The 22,270-nt window shown below is 41.2% G+C and overlaps 1 protein-coding gene across 2 annotated transcripts in view; it reads right to left on the bottom strand.

Moving 5' to 3' along the window:
• LOC110050321 (dynein axonemal heavy chain 2-like) overlaps positions 1–22,270 on the bottom strand; it is a 75,740-nt gene that overhangs the window by 22,595 nt on the left and 30,875 nt on the right. For both annotated transcript variants that reach the window (XM_089295028.1, XM_089295029.1), the window contains 29 exons: positions 21,529–21,709; positions 20,790–20,917; positions 20,046–20,198; positions 19,181–19,306; positions 18,355–18,455; positions 17,637–17,754; positions 16,414–16,531; positions 15,575–15,711; positions 14,226–14,366; positions 13,533–13,691; positions 13,035–13,184; positions 12,503–12,594; positions 11,989–12,187; positions 11,742–11,799; positions 10,134–10,300; positions 9,357–9,461; positions 8,925–9,020; positions 8,730–8,822; positions 7,763–7,848; positions 7,252–7,382; positions 6,417–6,566; positions 4,712–4,879; positions 4,284–4,444; positions 3,385–3,524; positions 2,680–2,809; positions 2,218–2,357; positions 1,325–1,412; positions 1,031–1,153; positions 320–578 (listed from right to left, as the gene is read on the bottom strand). In XM_089295028.1, coding sequence (XP_089151154.1) covers positions 320–578; positions 1,031–1,153; positions 1,325–1,412; positions 2,218–2,357; positions 2,680–2,809; positions 3,385–3,524; positions 4,284–4,444; positions 4,712–4,879; positions 6,417–6,566; positions 7,252–7,382; positions 7,763–7,848; positions 8,730–8,822; positions 8,925–9,020; positions 9,357–9,461; positions 10,134–10,300; positions 11,742–11,799; positions 11,989–12,187; positions 12,503–12,594; positions 13,035–13,184; positions 13,533–13,691; positions 14,226–14,366; positions 15,575–15,711; positions 16,414–16,531; positions 17,637–17,754; positions 18,355–18,455; positions 19,181–19,306; positions 20,046–20,198; positions 20,790–20,917; positions 21,529–21,709 — 3,898 coding nt within the window. The remainder of the gene's footprint in view (positions 1–319; positions 579–1,030; positions 1,154–1,324; positions 1,413–2,217; positions 2,358–2,679; positions 2,810–3,384; positions 3,525–4,283; positions 4,445–4,711; positions 4,880–6,416; positions 6,567–7,251; positions 7,383–7,762; positions 7,849–8,729; positions 8,823–8,924; positions 9,021–9,356; positions 9,462–10,133; positions 10,301–11,741; positions 11,800–11,988; positions 12,188–12,502; positions 12,595–13,034; positions 13,185–13,532; positions 13,692–14,225; positions 14,367–15,574; positions 15,712–16,413; positions 16,532–17,636; positions 17,755–18,354; positions 18,456–19,180; positions 19,307–20,045; positions 20,199–20,789; positions 20,918–21,528; positions 21,710–22,270) is intronic.

The raw sequence follows: 22,270 nt of genomic DNA, 5'->3' as shown, positions 1-22,270 counted from the left end.
CAGTAAAAGGAATTTGGGTGTTGATATATAATTTTTTCTTTTAATTCGGAGACATTAGCACTAAAGTTAATCTCAAATTTGCCTGAAAACAGGCTCCCGGCGATGGCGAAATAAATTGGCGTGCGTAAAAAGAATTCGCTTTCGGCTCGCTTCGCTCGCCCCGGACCTCATTCGGCCAGCTCCGCTCGCCCTAGACCTCACTCGGCTAGCTCCGCTCGACCGCTCGCCGGTTTCTTTTTACGCCGTATAACCCAATCGGGAGTCTGTACACATACTACTCTCAAATCTGAATTTAAATAAAGTTACTAGTGGAACTTACCAAGCTGTCTCTTAGCCTCAGCCCAGGTAGGCTCACCGCCTCGCAGGATCATCACCGCCTCCATGACTTTCTCAACCAAGGCTGGTGGACGACCGTACGATTTGATCTCAGTCATGTCCTTCTTGTTCAATGACTCCAAAGCCTTTGTGGCTTCAGCGAGGGCAGGCAGAGCTTCATCTAAGTCGTGTTGGGCATTCTCGGCCATGACACGACATTTATCCTCCTCCTCGGCAATCTTCTCGCTTCTGGCCTGCACGATCTGCGATTAAAAAGAATCGATAATCGACGTGTTTGTCAGCAGAACTATGCAAGTAGTTATTGTTCACTATTCCGCGCTAAGTGGGAGGCGCGGTGGCCTTGTGGTTGGTGCGCTCGACTCCGGATCGAGCGGTCCGTGTTCGGGCCTTGGCCGGGGACATTGTGTTGTGTTCTTGGGCAAAACACTTTACTCTCACGATGCCTCTCTCAACCCAGGTGTGTAAATCTTTTAAATGGGTACCGGCGAACTTAATGCTAGGGGTAACCCTGAGATGGACTAGCATTCCACCCAGTGGGGAGTAGAAATGCTCTTAGTCGCTTTATGCTACAGAAACCGGGATAAGCTCTGACCTGATGGGCCACTTAACTCGTATACAGACTGCTATTCACTGTTACAGGTATTTATTGGAAAGGCCAAACGAACACCAGACGATAGAGAAAACCACACCATACCTTTTGCTGTTCGTCGGCATCTCTCTTCTGTTGCACAATAACCACAAGGTATTCTTCACACTGTTTCTGAAACTGCGCTACTTTAGTCTTGGCTTCTTCCAACTCGATCGACATCGACTCAACCTGACAAGGAACAGAAACATTAACCTCCAGAGTCCCTCTCGTAGCAATTTTACATTACCAAAAAATGTCACGGAATTCATCCAAGAAAACAAGCTGTATGACATTCTGTATGATCAACGTGTGACCTAAGTCTCAGTCAATAACCTGATATCAACACCCCTCAATCAATACCTTAGCTCTGGTGTCGTCAATTTTGTCCAAACCATTTCTGAGCTTACTGGCTGCATCTCCCAGCTCTTTCCTCTTCTCCTGAAGCAAACTAAATACGGAAGCAAAAATGTGTATACCTTTAAGTTATTTCGTTTTGTTCACAGCAAAAAATGAAAGTGCTTTAATCAAATTTCACCAGAAAAATACTTTGCACAGTGTGAAAACAGTCAAACCTTCTTTAGCGACTGGTAAAATATAAATTCATTTTTACTAGGCGTCGTCCTCGGCGTTGCTTAAGTTCCCTGGTGCCCGCATGTAATCCTCGTGAATATCAAACTAGTGCAAGTGAAGCATCTCGTAAGCGCCCAACTTGGCTATACTTCTAGAATTGTCGAGAATTGGCTGATCCCGTAAGGCAAGTTTAATATAATTTCACAGGAATTATAAACGACATCATACTTCACCCATGGTTGTAGCCCAATCAAAATGACGAGATAAATTTACAGCACTGTGTACTGCGGTCAATTCTGAGGCTGTTAATAGCGACCCGGAGTGGTTCCCTGGAGGTAAGGACGGAGGGAGGGAGGGGGGGGGGGGGGGGAGACTCCCACGTGAAAAGCTCGCGGATCTCGTCGTCTTGCTTCGGGTTGTAAATCACGGACTTTGGTCTCCGTTAGAGTGCTCAGGATGAAACGCTACTATTTTAAGACGGCAAGGTATCTTTCAGGGTTGCTCTGTTAAGTCTGTTTTTAAGTGATATCTTTTAGCGGTCAAATAAAGCTACACCCATGCTCAGATTGGTCTCCTTTTGGGGTTTAATCTAAATTTTCTATCGAGCACATCCGCAACCCTTTCTCATAGGAGTCCGACCCCCCCCCCCCCCCCCTCAATCCCCGGGAGTGGTCGACACTTACGTTTTATATCCTGACACAAGCTCAAGGTAGTTGGTAGGTGTGACGTAGTTATGGCGCTTCACTTCAACCAGCATTCTCTTGCTGGTCTCCACAACAGACCTATGAACTGTGACGAAAATCTGAGCCACATTGCCTTTGGTCTGGAAGACAAAGAAAAGAGAACTGTCATTGAAGAACACACGACTTACTGAACAATTTTACCAATCTAATGTCTACATCAAGATTGATATCATTCTAGCTTCCGTTTAAATATAACCGCCACGATTTTCATTCCGAAGAATTGTTTCCATAACGGAAAGTGGGATGTTTATCCTAAGGAGCAGCTTAGAAAATGAAATCCTTACAGCGCGCTTTAGGCAATTTGACAGTGAATTGAAATTAATAGCTGACAAATTTATAGTAGACTGCTGACCCATCTGTATTCTAATTACTAAAGCTTTAGCAAGGTGCATTATACATTACCTCGTCATCGCCCAAGTCCATATTTTCCACGTACTTCTCGGCCACCTCCAAAAGAGCGTCCTGGGGCCACTCACTAAACCAGTCAATAGTTGTACAGTTCACAAATGCTGGGTACATACGAATGCGGTTCCTAAAAGGTAAAAGAGAATAAGGGTTACTACCACTTTAATGCTGTGCAACATTTATTTGGCAGTCCAGCGACTAAGGCCCCATCCACACTAGATGGAGAGATTTGAAAACGGAGGTTTCACTTTGAAAACGCATCAAATGTTTTCCGTCTACACTTGGCCAGAGGAACTTAAAAACGCAACAATCACTAGTCATTCTGGATTTGTGTTTGAGGAAAACTCAATCAGGGAAGTCACATGATTATCGTGACGCCATCAGTTTTGAAAAGCTCCCTTTTCAAACTGTTTTCCGTCCACACTAAAACACAAAGCCGTCGGTTTCATATACCTCCGGTTTGAAGAGCGTTTTCGAAATGCTCCCTTTTCGTGACGGATTAGTGTGGACGGCAGGCCTAACTGTGGAAATAAAGCCACGTTTTCAAATTTCTCCGGCTTAGTGTGGACGGGACTGACCTAAGAGCATTTCTACTCCAAGTCCATCGCGGTTTAGTAATCCCAGCATTTAGCTTAGCAGTTTGGCGGAATTACACCACAAGAAAACGCGACTTGCAGCAAAGCACCATTCACGCTAACCTACCTAAACGGATCACCCACTGGGCTCATACACAAGATGATATGAAGATTAGCTCTGACTCGCTCGATAAAGAAATTAAACATTGTCTCTGGCGTGTCAAAGATGCCTTCCTTACGAGCCTCCTCTGACAGTGTGGTGCGGACCTGTGGCAGGATAGTAGCAGGATTTCTGTTAGTTTCTGAATCCTTTTGTATTTTTCTTTATTCGTATTCAGTTATAGGGCAGCGGGGCTTGGTTTTTAAAAGCACAGTTACGCTAACTCAAGGTTGGCAAGAATTTTGATTTCAAATTTGCAATTTTTTGCTGAAGTTTTCGATTTATATTGTTTGTCCTTCAGTTTTGAGTTTGAATCATCTCAAACTACACAAAACATAAGCAGCGAAGAACATTTTTATACAAGAAAAATTAAAGCTTCGGTTAACTTTTAATCCTGGGTTAGCGTTAACCCGCTTGCGAACAACCCGCTTGCGAACAACCCGCTTGCGAACAACCCGGCCCTGTGTTTAATCTTTCAGTAAATTTCTTGAGTCATGCCCATTTTTGTGTTGGCAGGTGTACAATTGAAACTTTACGAGACATACGACATTCAAGTTATGCCAGCTAGACCGTTTTAACATCCACGTAGGATCTGCTGGCCTTTAACAACCACACCTGCGATCAAACGCCCCTTTCGCCGGTAAAAACACACACGATACAAATCCAGAGAGTACATACGAGACTCACAGGGAAAACCGTGCGATTCCTAGGGAAAACATACACATACCAGACTGTCAAGAAAAACTAACCCCTGTTTAAGGTAAAACATACAAAAGTCTAGGGGAAATGTAGGAGAAACTGATAACAATAGATGCTCAAGAGCAACGCTGTTAAAAACAAAGAGAAAAACAGGAAACGACGCCCACCTCTTCAAACTCTTCGGGTTTATACAGATTTGGTACTTCTCCACTGCTGAGAATGTTGCTGATGTCCTCAAGGAAAGACTCTTCCAAAGCTTGGGTGTCGTTAAACAGGAACACTGTGGGTTTGTTCTCCACTCCAGTCAGAAAGTACAGACGCTTCAAATCTAAAGAGAAACCAAGATCATCGCTTTAAGTCATCATGAAGTTATCATGAGGTCAATAAATTATCTTTGTTATTTAGTTCTAATTTGACCTCTAATGGCTGTGATCTCCAAACATCGTCACAGTCATGATTTCCTTTGTTTAAACTTGATGAATTACTAATGAGTTTGAGAAGCACTTTAAAGCTCTTAGAATCAACGACAGCTTAGCTTAGCAAATACACAAACTGACAAGAGTCAAGCCTCCTGCACGATTTCTCTCATACGTACCTTCCCTGAACTCATTTTTCCTGTAGTGTTTAGTGACCTCAATCTGCAACACTTTGAAGCCGATGATGTAGGCTGACAGTCGACTGAGACTCTGTCGTCCACTGCCTCCAATACCAATCAACAGCATGTTACCACGCGGCTGAGCAATCACACGGATTATACGAGTCACTGCATGGAGAAAAACGCAAACAATTCCAAGATCAGATGTAAAAGTAGTTTGTAGCCAGAAACTAGTATAGGTAATCGTATGTCATTATTGCTGCGGAGCGAGCGTAGCGAACGAGCAGCAACATAATCAGGATTTAAAAAGAATATATAGAAGAGGGTACGAATTCTCGAATTCATCACTTTTTACCAGAATGCATTGCAGTTAACCAGACTGCACTGCGCCACTTTTACCAGAGTGCATTGCGCCTCGAACAACACGAGGATCTCATACTCGTCGAGCCGTCGTCCTTTTTCGCGTGGATTCCACTGAGAAAGTTTGCTCTGATTTACCTGTAAAGCGAGGTGAAGGAGATCGTGCTTGACTTTCACAACTCTTGCTATGCGGTATGTGATAGTTTGTAAATCTGGACGATTATTTGTGACATCTTAATCTTAGTATGTCATTTCTTAGCAGTCTCGCCTCCTTCGTCGAGTTCTTAAATGAAGAGAAATCGTCGTTACTAAAGCCCGTAGAATAATTAAAACAAACGAAAACCGTGGAACACGCTGATTTCATATATGCTGCAATCTATTCCTTTTCATCGAAACATGAATTTAAGCTAAAGCTTGAGCATTTTCACACATCGCGATGGACACGTTCTCGACACAGTCTGTCAAGTTCTAGAGATATTTAATGCGTACCAGTACAGAATTTATAAGTTAGATTTCTGCTCCTACAATTTCCACATCTTTCGATTTTCGCGATCTGGTAAAGGGGAGGCTGATGTGCATCGTTTTATGTCCAAACATACTTCAGATCACAATGTGCTTTTTTGTCTCGATCCTTTGTCACACCTCGCCATCGATGCGTCATCATGCATGAAGTTGATGCATACAAGGACAGATTTTAAGTGACACCACGATTTGACACTACTTTGAGAAATAACAGTTAATTTAAGTCTTGAAACGCGCAGATAGATGAATCACGGCGTTAAATATGTCACTATCAACAGAATGTGCCGCAGCATTACTATCTTTTAGATACCCTAGTCTTTATTTGATATTTCGTGAAGAACTAAAATGAAACATGTAACATTTTCTACATCAACAATTGTTTGCCCGCCTTTTTCATAAAACTTGACCGGAGAAATTTGAAAACGTAGCTTTATTTCTACGGCTAGGCTACCGTCCACTGAGGTTTTCGAAAACGCTCTTCGAACCCGAGAGGAATTTGAAAACGCCGCCTTTACGTTTTAGTGTGGACGGACAACATTTTGAAAACAGAGCTTTTCGGAAACGATTGCGTCACGATAATCATGTGATTTCCCTGCTTGTGTTTTCCTCAAACACAAATCCAAAATGACCGCCGATTTTTGCGTTTTTAAATTCCTCTGGCGTAGTGTGGATGGAAAACATTTGATGCGTTTTTTTGCGTGAAACCTCCGTTTTTAAATTCCTCCGGCGTAGCGTGGACGGAGCCTTTAAAAGCTATCCAAGAAACTAAAAGTCCTTTAAAATATGATTCAAAAGATAAAAAATAATTTGTGATTTTTGTTACCATGTTCAATGGCATCTCTGAACAGCACCAGATCCATAGCAATGACTCCTGGTTCCATGTTGTAATCCTCTAATTGATCTTCCATGTATTTCTTCAGTGTCTTGAAGTCCATCATGTCTTCATACACTGCGCCATCTTTCATGAAGTCGCCTGCAAAATGAAATCAATGTAAGTAACACTGGAAAGTGTCAATTGACGGTCACTTAACGGTGTAAAATCTACAAGCTTTAAGGGGATTCTTGAAACGCTGTTAGTAACCTGACGTTAAATTTATTGTGGACGGTTTTTGTCACATTTTAAAACAAAGAGAACATTTTTTGTTTCTTGTTCACTTTGTCTGGGAGTACTCCAGATCCTTGAGACGAAATCCAATAGGAAATCGAGCAATTTCAGATTTTAGTGAACAAAAACCTTGTACCAGAATAATTTTAAATATAATACTGTCCTTTTTGCATTTTTAAACAGCTAAAGATAAAAAAGTTGCCTGAAATAACACCAAAAACAATTTTCCATGGAACGCGAGATACTACATTTCAAAGCTCAGAGAAATTACGCAAACACAGGTAAAATTTCATCATCATCAGTTTCATTTCACCAGTACTTTCAAGCGTGTTATATGAAGTTCAAAATTTGTTTTGGACATTTGGCGTTGATAGAATTGATTTCTTTTGAGAACATATTTAAAACAGTCGCACAGAAGTTTGCAATACGATGCAAATAATCTCGGTATAACGTTTTTGTCCATTTGTTACTCGAACTTCTGGTGGATTCATTCTTAATATGTCACAGTTAACTGATTACTTCTATGGGTGTCCTTTCACAAACAGTAACGTACCAAAGATTGGTGGCTGCTTGTTGGGGCAGAGATTATGAAATGTGAGATCGAACATAGTGCCAAGCTTGTCACTCAACAGTGAAACGAAAGCCTCGTGATCTCCAGCATCAACCAATCGGTCAGAGAATACCCTGAAAATGGAAAAGAAATGAAACAAAAATCTTAAAATACGATCACCAAATATTACGGACAGTTCTAATTCTTTTAGTGTACTAAAAGAGGGCATCCCATTTAAGGCGAATCAACGGATAAATCTTAGAAGAAGGAGCTCAGTCAAAATATTTTGAGTTATTTTGGCCACGTACAAAATTACCTTTAGATTGAAGGAAACCTGAAAATAATAGTTCACAAAGATAGAAAAACACCAAAGAGATAATAATAAACCATAAAGGAACAAGGATGGTTAAGGATGGAGAAGATTAACAAGGATTACAGACAACAAACTTGAAAAATTTAGGTTCAACTTTTCAAGATGCACAAACCGTGACGTAGTTCCTTTAACATCGCTCACCTGAAACACTCGTGAACCCAGAGTCTGGATATTGCCGTCTTTGTGTCATGGAAGTCTTTATTGGCGCGGAGTAAGCCTTGGAATACCTTAAGTTATAAGATGAATTCGAAAGAGAAGGTAGCGTTGACCAGAACCAACTAACTGGCTAATGGTCAGAAAATTTTAACGGGAAAGTACAGGCTATTCTACAAGTTTTGGGAGGGTCAAATCTGGTATTGACAGAAAACTAAAAAAAAAAAACTCTTCAAGCCCAGGTATGGTCACAGAATGGCGTGTTAATATCACCACGAAAACCTGACAAAACATTTTTGCGCCTCGTGAGTCCACAACATTTTTACCACTGTGATGACGCGTATCGTTGTCGATAAGAGTACAGACCACGCTAAACCACATTCGATTTGTTCATCGAATTAAAATAGGATTAACAAATCGAACGTGGTTTAGCGTGGTCTGGCGTGGTCGGCGCAGCCGAGTGAGTCCACAAAACATATTGACCACTGTGATGACGCGTATAGTTGTCGATAAGAGTACAGACCACGCTAAACCACATTTCGATTTGTTTTTTACCACAATATCAACGTCAAAGAAACCGTTTTTTCTTTTTAAAAAACGCGAGCTGAAAAAGGCATTGCGCGACACATTGACGCGAGCAGCGTGGTATGGACCCTTATCGACAACGGCAAATTAGCCAATCAGATTGCGAGATTAGCAGCAATTGTGGTAAAAAACAATATTGAACATAAACAGTCGAGCTAAGAAGAAAATGATATGACCCTGCTAGTAGTATGTAAATGTAAAACAATAAATGTAAATGTAATTTTTATTTAACCATGAAACACGAAAGAGCTCTCATGAACTTTAAAGGGGGTGCCCACCCTCAAACAATTAATACAGAGAAAGAGATTGACAGTGTCAAGAGGTGTCAATGGAAATTCACAGATTCTTCTGCCATTGATAAAGTACATACCCTGGAAATGTCTCTCAAGTTGAACAAGTAGTGTATCTTGGTTGGTGTCGGAAGCATTTTAGCGATGATGGCGTTGTAGATGTCAATGGTGGCCTGAAAGAGACACACAATAAGATAAACATAGGCACGCAATGATGAATCTGTGCATAGACTATTAATGAGTTGTCAGCTAGAAGCCGCAGTATCTCAAGTTACCTGAGTCATAAGATCACCAAGAGCCTTCACGTCTTCTTCAAAGTCCTGCAACTTTTGGTTGATCATGGTTCCAAAAATGCGCTTGATTTGACTTTCCTGCAATCAAAGATACCAAGCACAATGAACAAGGAGAAGCGAAGAGGTGAAAATGAGAGGAGAAGGGAGGGAAGGGGTGTAAATATTACACTGTTCTGCAAGTACCTTTTAGCTCTTGTCTCGTTGGCAGCTATACAGCAGGAGTTGGTTACTTCTCGGAAGAGTATCAAAAAGCGTTTTCTCCGTATACATTATCACGGTGTTACTGAGCAAGCATGTGTTACCCACTACAATTATTACACAACTTATTTTCTGATATGACTACCGCTGTGACTCTACAGAGAGGGGAATTTACTTGCGTTGCTTACCTGAGAGAACTTTACTTGTGTTGCTTACCTGAGGGAAAGTCATGTTGATGAGGTTGAATCTGCTTTGCAGTCTCTTGGAGATCACCATCCTGCCGCCGCCTGGTGGGCCCATGGAAGCCAGTAGATGCATTCCCTGTTGAGAGTGGAACAAAAGTGCATTGATAAGACTAAGGACACGAACTAGTGACAGTAAAGAGCCAATAAAAACAACAACAAAACTAATAAATTAACAAATCAATAAAGCGGTTTACAATAGACCATCTTCGTATTCTCGGTGTTGGCCTGGAACTAGCTTGCAACTGAGGCTAATGCGGGAAGTCTTTTCAAATACAAATGACATTCATCTCTTTTTAATGATATTTCACCCACCCCACCCCCGCCACGAGCCTCCATTTCAAGCTAGTTCCAGTCCAATACCGAGAATACGAATATGGCCTTTTGAGTGTCGAAAAACCAAAACCAACCCAGTTAATTAGCAATTATATACTACTCAGCCAATGTCAAATCGTAGTAAAACAGAAACCTGAACCAAAGTAATTGCCTGATTACTTTCGACACTCACTTGAAAACCGCTCTGCATCAGATTAAATAACGAATTTTGTAACATACAAAGAAATATCTATCTATCGTCTCTGTTCGCCAGAATTTGGCTCATATGGCCATAATGTCCCACCAAAGTATGATAGTCAAACACCACAAAATAGTTCTTTAACAAAAAAGAAATAATAAAAAAATAATAATAAAATACTGTTTATATCACGCGTCCACCATGATGGAATCTTTCCTTCATAATTTACAGCCTCACCTTGATGTACTTGACAGTCTGTTTCAGTCGATCGTACCAGAAGCCATAGTCCAACCAGAGTCGAATGAGCTCCAGCGGGGGCTGGGAACCAAACGTGTCTTTTGCAGGCATGTTGAAGTCATCCATGAAGTTGATCAGCTGCTTACCGCCAATTGGTACATAAACACCTTAATAGATACAAGGTATACTGATCAGAATGCAAATCTCACTACCATCAAAACTGTAATACAAAACGTTGTCATGTTTGAAGTCAGGCCCCAGCTGTTCGAAGGCTGGATCACGCTATCCACTGGATAAATCGCTGTCCAGTGAATAGGCGTTAACTAAACAAACCACGCTATCCGCTGGATAGCGATTTATCCGGTGGATAGCGTTATCCACCTTTCGAACAACCCGGGCCTGGTCGTCAAGATGTATATTGAAATATTTGGAAAATGAGTTCACAGACCTTATGCTTGACCAAAGCATTTTTGGTGTTGTTGTTGTTGTTGTAGTTGTTTTCATTAAAGGAGCTATGCCACGGTTTGCGCATCATGAAAAGTTTAGCCTACATATTTCTTTCAAGTTTGCCTTTTGGAATCCGTGTTAATCTTCGCCCTCCTTGTTCCTTTATGATTTATTATTATGTTGTTTTTATTATGTTCTTCTAGCTTAATAAACTACTATTTTTTTTGTACGTGGCCAAGATAACTCAAAATGCCGTGACTGAGCTCTTTTAAGGTCGGACGTTCACGCTAATTGTTTCCACGCATCTTTACTGCGCAGGCGAATTCACATGCCACGTCATGCATGAGCGGGCACGCTATGTAATAAAATGAACAATGATAGGGCAGATGGCCATTGCTATAGTTTTGCCTGGATTTAACAACCTTGGACGTTCGGTGGCTCCTATTTTTCTTTCCAGAAACAGATTTTATTTACAATTATCTCCACATTGTCCAAAAGTGAACAAAAAATCAATGTGAGAAGTTAAAAAAAGTTCAAGATTTCTGTCCACGGGACATCGAATCCTGCCATCTTGCGGCTGCAAGGCGCGTGAAATTATGGTCGCTAAATGCGAACTTGTTCTTTAACTAAATTTGACTAAATTCACTTAATAGGTCCACTTAAACAATATTTAGCGGAGAACATTTCACTTCAAAGTTCTATTTGTAATATTTTTGGGCTTATAGACACTGTGACCTTATTCGCTAACGACGTCCATTTTTTTCAGATTTAGGGTGTTCTTCCGGGCATGTTGGAAAATTTTCGCGCGAACGTCCTGAAGCTCACATTCTGGGGGAGCGAAGACTTACTGTCAGAACGAATTTTTCGTCTCAAATGCGGATGCGCTTTCATTTAGAAGGAAATTTTTGAGGGTGAATATTAAAATGCCATGCAGATGGCGACATGAAACACGAATGAAAGAACTTGCACATTATCCGGGAGTTGGACGCTCAGTTTTCGAGGGTTACATTGATCAGATTCTCCCAACTTGTCCTAAACGAAGTATAAGCACAGCAAAAAGGAGAAGTTGTTTGCTGACAAGAACAATTGTTGGAATTAGCTGTGAGTGGCTCAGTGAAAATATCAGAGGTGAAATAGGGGGACTGCTTGTGAACAGTGTACCTTTGGTTCGTTTCTCCACCTTGCTCTCGATGATTTCTTGAACATTATTAGATGTTGTCTGGAGAAAACAATGTAAATAAATACTAAATATTAAATACAAAATAAGAAATACTGGAGAGACGAGGTAAGATCGCAATCTTTATTTCACCACAATTGACTTTAAAGAATAGCATAGAAATAGCTGAAAATTAGCGAAAACCCAGGGAGGAGAAAGAAAAGCAACGTGGAGTTTTAAACCTTGACGCACCTGTGCAGACATGTTGATGACCAACAGACTATACATCTTAGGGTCCAGTCTCTGCAGTACCTTCTGCGCCAAGGAGGTCTTTCCAGTGCCCACAGGACCTGTGAGAAGGACAGGTCGCTTAGCCTGAAGCAGATTGTAGACCAAGAAGTCGTACCGTACGGTGTCAACAGTTGGGACCATGATCTTGTAAAATGGCATGCTATAAGAAAGACAATTTTTAAAATTAATTATTAGAAACAACGTTATGTTTATCCAGGCAAAAGAATAACTAATGGTTGAGATACCACAAGGCAACGCTCCCACAGAGAGTTGGTTGGCTTTCAAACGTGAAAGCAATCTAGGGTTTGAGGAATGAACGCTGGTAATGGCCCATTCCGTCCATGAGACGCGCCTGCAGGGAATCATGGTATAGCTGTATTCATCAAAACAAATATTCAGTCGCAGATGACGAATACAACTACCATGATTCCCTGCAGGCGTGTCTCGCTGAGGTAATTGGCCATTTCTCACTTACTTGGGTGTGTATCGCCAACCACTCCTGAGCTTGTCTTCCCACAATGCCCAGGCCTTCTGTTTGGCATCCACATGATATTCATACACAGTATCCTGTAAAGAAACAAAATAAGCATCAGTTATCAGTTATCTGCAATAAGCGTTCCAGGTAAGTGACAGGTCTCGGGTCAATAACTAGATAGTGATGGCTGCTTGACCGAGCAAATGAAATGGGAATTTTAGGTTATTATAAGTAACTTCATCTTCCTCTAGCCGGCAGACGGCTCCAAAGTTTCGGCCCAAGGTTTCGAATGGAATGCTTCCAGTAGGTCGTAATAGAAAGACAGGGTGTGGGAAAGTCTGATCGTCTAAGGTCACGACGTATCCTGGAGACTGAGGTGTAAAAAATTCGCAGACGAATGTAGGTCGTTTGGCCCCTAGCTTGTTAGCCCTTGACCAGAAGTTGAGGGAATACAGCTGTATTCGACGAACATTTGAACAAATTTAACTTTAAAATAGAGCACGAAAAATTTTTGACATTTTTGGATTATTACCTTTGCAGGGAATTGTCCTTCGATTTCGCGAAGGAAATTGTCCATTTTCTTCCTGCTGTCTTCATCCACTGACGCACAAATGGACCAGATTAACGAAAACAAGAACCACAACTCGATCATGCGAGGGTAACTGTCTTCGTGTGGGTGCACCTGTTGCGTTTAGAAACGGTAAAAAAAAAACGATTAGTTACTTGACAATGGTCAAAATGATAGCAAGTCCAAAACGACTGTCTGATTCACAAACAAACCGAACTTATCCTGTGGAAATACGTCAGATTGGTTCATGAAACTCAACTGGAAACTTCTGTTCCATATGACATATCAAACACGAGAGATAGGCTTGCATCACATTTCCAAACACAGAGGAGAAAGAGTGCTAAGTTTCTTTCTTTACAAACCTCGGCTAGAGTTCGATTGACATTAAATAATTCCCCTAATGCAAGCATTACTAAAGAATCTCTTCGCTGGCGACAAGTGAATTCAAAGATTGTCACTAACTCCATTTTCCTCCGTTGTTAGGGCGTCAAACAACACACACAAGGACACCACAGAGTTCAGCTCTGATGTTGGAATAAGCTCTTTGCAGTGGTGACTTCGGAAATCCAAAACCTTGGGAACAAACTTCTCAAACAATCTCTGAAGGTGTTCCACGGATTGCTGTAAACAGTTATTTAACCACATACTATTAATACTGGCACTTTTAAGGCTTTCATAAGAGCACTTAATCATTAAGAACCTTCTCAGAACTTATCAAACTCATTAATGATTCATCAAGTTAAAACAAAGAAAATCACAACAGTGAAGGAGGTTTGGATACCCGGTCTTGATTAGCATAGATTTTGAAGATTTTACTTCTCCGTTTACTCCTTAGTTTTTGTTTCGATTGAGACGATATATCAAACACTCAAGACAGTGTTTCATCGGCTATCCAAACACCTCGAATTTCGTCAAAAATACTCCGCTGCGCGTCGTATTTTCAACTCTCTTCTCGGTCCGATGAAACACTGTCACGAGTTCAAAATGTTTTGAGACCCATCAATATAACACCTCCTAGTTGACGAGTTTTGTTAGTTTTCATCGTCTGCCTTCTTGTTGATAACATTTTGACATTTTAAGGAGAAATGGAACCTTAATTAACTTTTGGGAATACGGAAAATTTTCCAACCTAGCCCTCATATATTGACCACATACCTTATCCTGTCGCTTTTCAAGCCAACAGTCCACGTAAGGCTGCCAACCGAGATCTTTGTAATCCGTGAATACCATACCACACCGACTGACTGTAGCGGGAGACGCCACGGCAAGGTCTTCCACCTCAAACAGTAACGAAACCTGAAGGAAAAAAATTCCACATAAATGCAACCCTAACGTAACAGAAAACTTCTATCTTTAAGAACGGGAAGGCTCAAAATTGTCCTAAAGTAAGAAGGAATTCTGAATCATATTATCAAATTTAGAAGCCTTTGTGCTCAAGGTCCAAAGATCGTGGAGAGTAGGCAAATCATTGATCCACGTCACGGACAGGTTAGCCTATGAGACTAATCTCGTACCCAGGTCTCACTCTGTTTGACGCTGGGAGATCTGGGATCGAGAACACCGAGATTAGAGCGACCAGCAAATTGTCAGATTAGTTTGGAGCCACCAAGACAGCAAAGCTAAGTTACCATTTCTGATGGCTGTATACAACACGAAGATCAGTACCATTATGCAATTGTTAATGGTACAATAGCTGAGTTATAGGGCTGTATACAACTCACGAAGAGAAAATTTTACTTCTAGCTGCCGCTTCTGACTCAAAACAGTCCGTGGTTAAAGGAGCTACGTCACGGTTTCGCATCTTAAAAAGAGTAGCCTAAAATTTTTCAAGTTCGTCGTTTGTAAACCGTGTCAATCTTCTCCATCCTCACCCATCTTTGTTCCTTTATGGTATATTATTATCTCCTTAGTGTTTTTCTATCTTAGTAAACTGCTATTTTCAGGTTTCCTTCGATCTAAAGATATTTTTTTGCAAAGCCAAAATAACTGAAAATGCCGTGACTGAGTTCCTTTGCTGCACCTTTCAGTAACATTGCCGACTCTAAAATTCAAAGCTCGACCGACAAATGCGTTTTTCGCTACCGTCAATCAAATGTTCGGTGGCTCCTTCCAGCTTCCGCCTACCGCCGAGCGCTGTTTCGTTGTCTGATTTGTGCTCAACGATTTGATTACCGCGCGCCAAGCAGTAGTCGGAAGCTGGGAGGAGCCGCCGAACATTTGATTGACGGTAGCGGCGAAAAGCGCATTTGTCGGTTAAGCTTTGAATTTTGGAGTCCGCATGTTATCGAAAGACGCAGTAAAGGTCTATGATGGCCCCACCTGATCAGGCAGGTAATCCGTGTCAATCTTCTCCATCCTCAACCATCCTTGTTCCTTTATGGTTTATTATTATCTCTTTGGTGTTTTTCTATCTTAGTAAACTACTATTTTCAGGTTTCCTTCAGTCTACAGATATTTTCTTACATGGCCAAAATAAGTGAAAATGCCGTGACCGAGCTCCTCACCTGATCAGGCATGGCGATACGTTCGCCATTGATGAGTGTCAACACTTTATTATCATCCATCACAGAGTTCATTGACTCAATCCACAGCGTGTCCACAGGAGCATCAAATAAAATCCACTTCTCGTCTGATCGCTCATCTAATAACACGCACATTGGAAATAACAAGGGTTGGTCAAACAGACTCAGTAAAGCAAAACAACAACATCTACTACTGTGAAGAGGAATCAAGATAGTGCAAAACCATCTGAACTCATTAGGAGACTTAAAGGTGCTCAGTCACGGTTTGCGCATATTGAAAAGTTTAGCCTCAATTTTTCAAATTCGTTGTTTATAATCCGTGTTAATCTTCTCCATTCTTAGCCATCCTTGTTCCTTTATGGTTTATCATTATGTTTTTGGTGTTTTTCTCTCTTATTAAACTACTATTTTCAGGTTTCCTACCATTTAAAGGTAATTTTGTATGTGGCCAAAATAAGTCAAAATACCGTGACTGAGGTCCTTTAAGATTTGAGTACGAAAACGACATCGAATAAAAGCACGACTTTTCCATTTTAGTTTTCTTGCTTCACATTATCACGTCTCATGCCCATACCATCCCATGAGCTAACCTCTCTACCGAAAACCAACATGAAAAGCGACGGCTCTGCAAATATCACTGATTTGAAAATGGAACGCCTTACTTGTAGTCGAATCTAAAAGTCCCTAGTATGATAAAACTCTGCGGACAGTGACAAGCATAGACGAAAACAGTATATTCGTACGCTTCACCCCGCCGCAAAAATAAGCTGACCTGGCATTATAAAACTAGCAACACTGTACTTGATATCAAAGTAATTTACCTGAGCATGTGAGTCTCATAACACTGGACAGTACTCCATCAGTCCATTCGTTTGTGTTGAGATCAAACTCTCCGTACAGTTCACCAAGAGACAAAGCTTTGGGATTTATGGGAAACTCCTACGTGATAAAATAAACCAAAACATTCAAACAAACCAGGACTTCTGCTTATTTATCATTCGATGCGTTTTCCTTCCTTTTCATTGGCCAACAGCCCACCACGTGACCTGCAAATATCCGCCTACAAATAACCGCGCTCTTGTGTGAAAAATGGCAGATCGCTTCCCTAAGCTGTGAGAAAGTGATTTAAATATGAAAACAAACTTGGTGATCGAATGATAAATAATTATTGAACTCGGTTATCGTAAAATATCGTGATTTGTCAAGGACGAGCAATGCAATTATTTCATAATAATAATTGATCTGCTCGCCATAGACAAATCAATCGTTGTTAATTGTTTTACAGTCCCACAAGAGCAATATAGTCACTCCCTTTACTGATAGACACAAATTTCATTTGTTAGAACTTGTTGGTATAACAAGGCAATATCCCCTTTGATGATTTTATGAATTCTCATTATCAGTTGCTTGACAGTGTATATATAGTGTAAGGAGAAATCACAACTTGATCAACTCTGCTCCCATCTTGGCTGCATGTAGTTGTCACTGTGGTTGATCATGACAAAGATTCATTTGTTTGTTCAGCCACCTTGCACGTCTGAGTTCTCGCCATTTTGATAAAATTGACTTCTTCGTTTTTTGTTCCACTTCTTAGATACTCAAACTCAAGTATTTTAATAATCTAGAGACGAAAAGTTTCTGTGACTGGAATTAAATTGCAATCACAGAAACTTTCCATCTCTGGAATGGTATATGCGTCTCTTTAGAAATAAACTGATCAACGACACTTTAAAGATTTCTTACAAAGGCGGCGTGGCCGAGTAGATTAGGCGCCGGATTTGAAATCCGGAAGCCGCGGGTTCAAGTTCCGCTCTGACCACTAAGCTTGAGTTGTCTCTCGGTAGACGCTAGTTCAACTCCTCGCGGTCATGCTTGCAAATAACCAACTGGTCTGCCTCCCACCAGTTGGGATTTTTAAGCCTATTATGTTTAGTTGATACATTTGTTTCTTTAAGATTAAGTGGCATACCTGTGAACTAGCTAGTTGTAGCTCAGCACATTCACCACTATAAACATTCAACATTCAACATTTTTTTTGACTTACCCTAACAATGTTGTAGCTTGAATCTCCATCTCTCTTCATCCGTGTCATGGACGCCTGCAGAATTTTCCAGCATACACTTTTCCCAGAGCCTGTCTGACCCACCAACATGGTCGAGTGTCTATAAAAAAAGGTATTGACGACTTGAGTGTTCATAGTACATGATAAGAACCCAGGAGCATCAGTAGTTCGTCCTATGTACTAGTCCCTGTGGGAGGCGCGGTGGCCTCATGGTTAGTGCGCTCGACTCCGTATCGAGTGGTCCGGGTTCGAGCCCTGGCCGGGGACATTGTGTTGTGTTCTTGGGCAAGACACTTTACTCTCACAGTGTCTCTCTCCCTCCAGGTGTATAAATGGGTACTGGCGAACTTAATGCTGGGGGTAACCCTGCGATGGACAAGCATCCCATCCAGGGAGGAGTAGAAATACTCCTTGTCGCCTCACGCTACAGAAACCGGAGATGAGCACCAGCCTGATGGGTCACTTGGCTTACCTTTACTTGCTCTGGTTGGGATAGTTCTGAAAAGAACTGTTGTTAGTGATTGACGTTTAGCTAGATAACTTGAGCGGAAACCATCTTTAACAGTTCTTTTCAGAACTACCCCCTCACAGACGAACAGACAAGACGAACTATCGAGTGTACATGCTTTAAAATCTTAGTGTTTTAATAATTTATTGGCAGTGTAGTTTTAGCTGTGAAGGTTCTTTATAACGTATGTACCTTGAGTTCTTGGTCTCGTACAACTGGATCACTTTCAGTATGGTGGACGGGTGTGGTTTGAGGCCGGCTTCCTTGATGTCTTTTTCAATAGCAGTGCGAAGCTAAAATGAAAAATAGAAACAAAAAAAAATATTACTGATTCAACGGTTTTTTTTTTTTTCGAAAACCAAACTTAGAGGTGAGTTTTACGTTGACCGTGGTCAGGAGGACAAAGAGGACTACGATTGATACGAATGACCTGTTTAACTGGTTTCGAACAGGACAAATATCGATGTGTCACTATTTCAGACTTAAAAGAATTTTCAATCTGTCATATTTTCTGCATAGATGTAACGCATTCCCCGTTTTCATTTGTCATTTCTACTGGTTAAGAAAGGAAAATCCTGCTATGCGCTTCCTTGAGTTTTTTCCAGCAAAAAAGAAGGCTTAGAGGGTTCATGATTGCTCAAAACCTATGATTATGCTGACCAGCCTGACGCACTGCTAGGTTAGCATGTAACTGTGTAGTAACATAAAAAGTGAGGTTGTCACCTAAAGAGCGGTTTTCAATTGAATGTTGTAAAAACAAAACCAAAGTAATCACTCTGGCCAATCACAAAGGACACAGACAACCCAGTGAACCAATCAAAACTCGAAGTAATTACATGTAGTTGACGCGAAGCGCGGGAAAACGCGTGCGAGTGAGTTACAATTGGTTTTGGTTTTACTTCTGATTAGATGAAAAGTGGCGCGAGTTTTTTGAGCCAATCGTGTAGCGTAGTAATGCAAAACCGATCACTTTTCGACACTCAAATGAAAACGGCTATAAACGACTGGTTGAACGCACCTTGCCATAGTCAATAGTGGGCGTCTCAACTCCAGGAAACAAATCAGACACAATGCCATTAAACAGAGGAAGATCCTGTGAAGTCAACTTGGCAATGTTCATGTCCTTCATGGACAAGAGCAGAATCTAACAGAAAGAAAAAAAAGATAGCAGCAAGTAAGTACGTCCTCAGCCCTAACTCACAACTAAACAAAATGAATAGTCATAAAAATCCTCTTCCTCCGCCCAACCATCCCCACAAAAACTATACTGGAGCACGTTTAGTTACTTTGCCAAGTCATTAACTCACGTTATCATTCTATACAAAGTTCTCGCTGGATCAGTCACTGTAACCGTCCTGCAGCACGGACATATTGAACATTTCCTCTTTTTCATCATTGAGCTGATATAAAGAAACGTTATCTGTATTTCTATTGACTTCCACGCTAAAGGAACTAATAGAACACTATTCTTTGCGTCCCCTACGCAGCCGTACAAGACCAATTAAAGGCATAATTCTAAAAGAAGAGTCATTCAGATTCGTTACCACAATCTAAGACACAATGTTCAACTTTTATTCTTTTGAAATTTCTTTCTCAAACTCATTAATAATTCTTCAAGTTTAAACAAAGGAAATCATGTCTGTGATGGTGTTTGGATATAGATTTTTAGGATTTTATTTCTACATTTTCTTCTTACCTTTAGTTTCGATTGAGAAGATATTTCAAACACTCAAGACAGCGTTTGACTATATTTCCAAACACCCCGAAGTTAGTCAAAAATACTCTGCTGCGCGTCGTTTTTTCAGCCCTCTTCTCGGTGTTTGGAATTGTGGGCAAACACGGTCTTTCGTGTTTTATATATTACGTCTCTCTCTCTCTCTTACCTCTTCATCAGACATGTCTGGATTTGCTCTCTTCTTCTTACCAGCATATCTTAACACAGACGTGAGAGCTCGGAGACCAAAGTCATAGTGATCTTGTTTAGACAGCTGTTGTACCGCCAAAGAATACAACGTGTGTACCTTCCTTGCGAGCACCTGACAAGAAGAAAACAAAATGTCCCTACAAATCAGCTTATCTCTACCTCAAGGAGGTAACATGGGCTTGCGGTAAGGAGGTACCAAGTTCATGGCACTCTCTCTTTTTGTTTGGTAGTTGCGAATTAAACTTCCCCGTGTCCTGCATGTGAACAGCCAGCCCAGTTATTCAGCCTTTTGCCGCCTGAGATTCTCAACCTTGCCATGTTTGCCTGATATTTGTTTCGTATACAGCAACTGCTCAAGGGTAACGCGGGCTTCGGGTAAGGCATTGGATATGATGGCAGTTTGGTATATCTCGAGTTCTGCGGCCGTTGCATGGGATAACAAACTTGTAGGTAGGTCATTGAGAAGTCAGAGGGATTGCAATTGATGTTTACATGACAAGGTAGTAAATCTGATAACATCATCACTATTAGCTTGTTAACAGCAATCGGTTTCTGCATAGTTCCAGCGTGGAGAAGGGAGAAAAAAGACCCCGACCACCGCGCCGGCCCCAAGTCCTCGTTTTACTAACACCTGTTTCGTTTCGTTTCGTTTCGTTTCGTGTTGTATCGTATTGTATTAAATCCTGTCTTGTTTGAGACATACCTTTGTGTTATTAAATCCCTCAGCAAACAAGATAATTTCTGCAATCATGGCCGAGTCTGGTACAACCATAGAAATAGGTCTGAACATGCTCTTCAAATTGTCTGGCAATTCAGTACGACCGGCATATCCTACACAGAGAAAAAGGTAACTTAAATTCATTCCTTCTGACTGCAATAGGCCATTTCTGGGTTGCCTTAAGCCTCTCTATCAAAGCGAGGCCTGGCGCACAACCATTCATATGAAGATGAGTTTACTTTGCATGTGAATGAAATCTCTTTTTCACATGAAAGGATGGGCACCAAGACTCGCTTTGAGAAAGAGGCAAAAGGTAATTCAGAAATGCCCTATTGACTGCATTGACATCGGAAACATAAATCTAAAGAAGCAAAACAAACGATGAAGAGAAAAATAACGAAATAGTGGAGTCATAAGAGAAGAAAGGTGTTGGTGAAGGAAGAAATGAAGACTATGTGTGAGAAAAGAAGCAGGCGCGGGGACAGGTCAAAGTCAGCAAAGCACTCGATCTAATAACAATAATAATCGATAGATTCTTGTTCTATTTCAATCAAAGACCAGAAGTGAATGCAAGGTAAAGTTCTATGAGTATTGACAATCTCATCGCTCAAAAACGCAAATTCAATCAAATCTGACTGTAAGAAAAGAAGCCATGTACATCAGTCACCGGAACAGCACAAATAATGTCTTATTATCCATGTATTGATTTAAAGTCATATCTTACCAGGGTTCATGGTGATAAAGATACCACATGACCAGACCAGGTTGATCTCTCGTCCTTCAAACACAAATCGTGTAGCACCGGCTGACAGCGCAGACAGGATGGACAGAATCTGCTGTGCCACTACAGACAACACTTCAATGTTGATACGGTTGAACTCGTCAAAGCAGCCCCATGCTCCAGTCTACAAAAACAGACAACGTGGAGAATTAGTATGACAAAATGCGGTAGAACTCGCCATGATACGCCGGAGAAATTTGAAAACGGCGTTTCCACTCTGAAAACGCATCAAGTGTTTTCCGTCCACACTACGTCGGAGAAATTTGAAAACGCAACAATCACCGGCCATTTTGGATTTGTGTTTGAGGAAAACACGGCAGGGAAATCACGTGATTATCATGACTTCACCGCTTTGTAAAAGCTCCGTTTTCAAATGTTTTTCCGCAAAGCCGGCGTTTTCAAATTCCTCCGCCTTGAACAGCGTTTTCGAAAAGCTCCGTTTTCATGACGGATTAGTGTGGACGGTAGGTCTAACCGTAGAAATAAAGCTGCGTTTTCAAATTTCTCCGGCGTAGTGTGGACGGAGCTATAACTCTCAAAAATCCGCTTCAAACTCAGCGAAGCGTACCAACAGGCAGTATACTAAGGTTGGTATCACTCAGATTTTTTTCTGAGTTTATCGATGAATATGTTTCTGTTGCAATGTAACAATCCTGCTCTTATAATACCGTACTCATAGGGGAAT

Source organism: Orbicella faveolata, unplaced genomic scaffold, assembly GCF_042242905.1.
Source record: "Orbicella faveolata isolate gen_17 unplaced genomic scaffold, um_ofav_v1 contig_25, whole genome shotgun sequence".
Taxonomy (NCBI): Eukaryota; Metazoa; Cnidaria; class Anthozoa; order Scleractinia; family Merulinidae; genus Orbicella; species Orbicella faveolata.
This window is presented reverse-complemented; position numbering and strand designations above follow the sequence as displayed.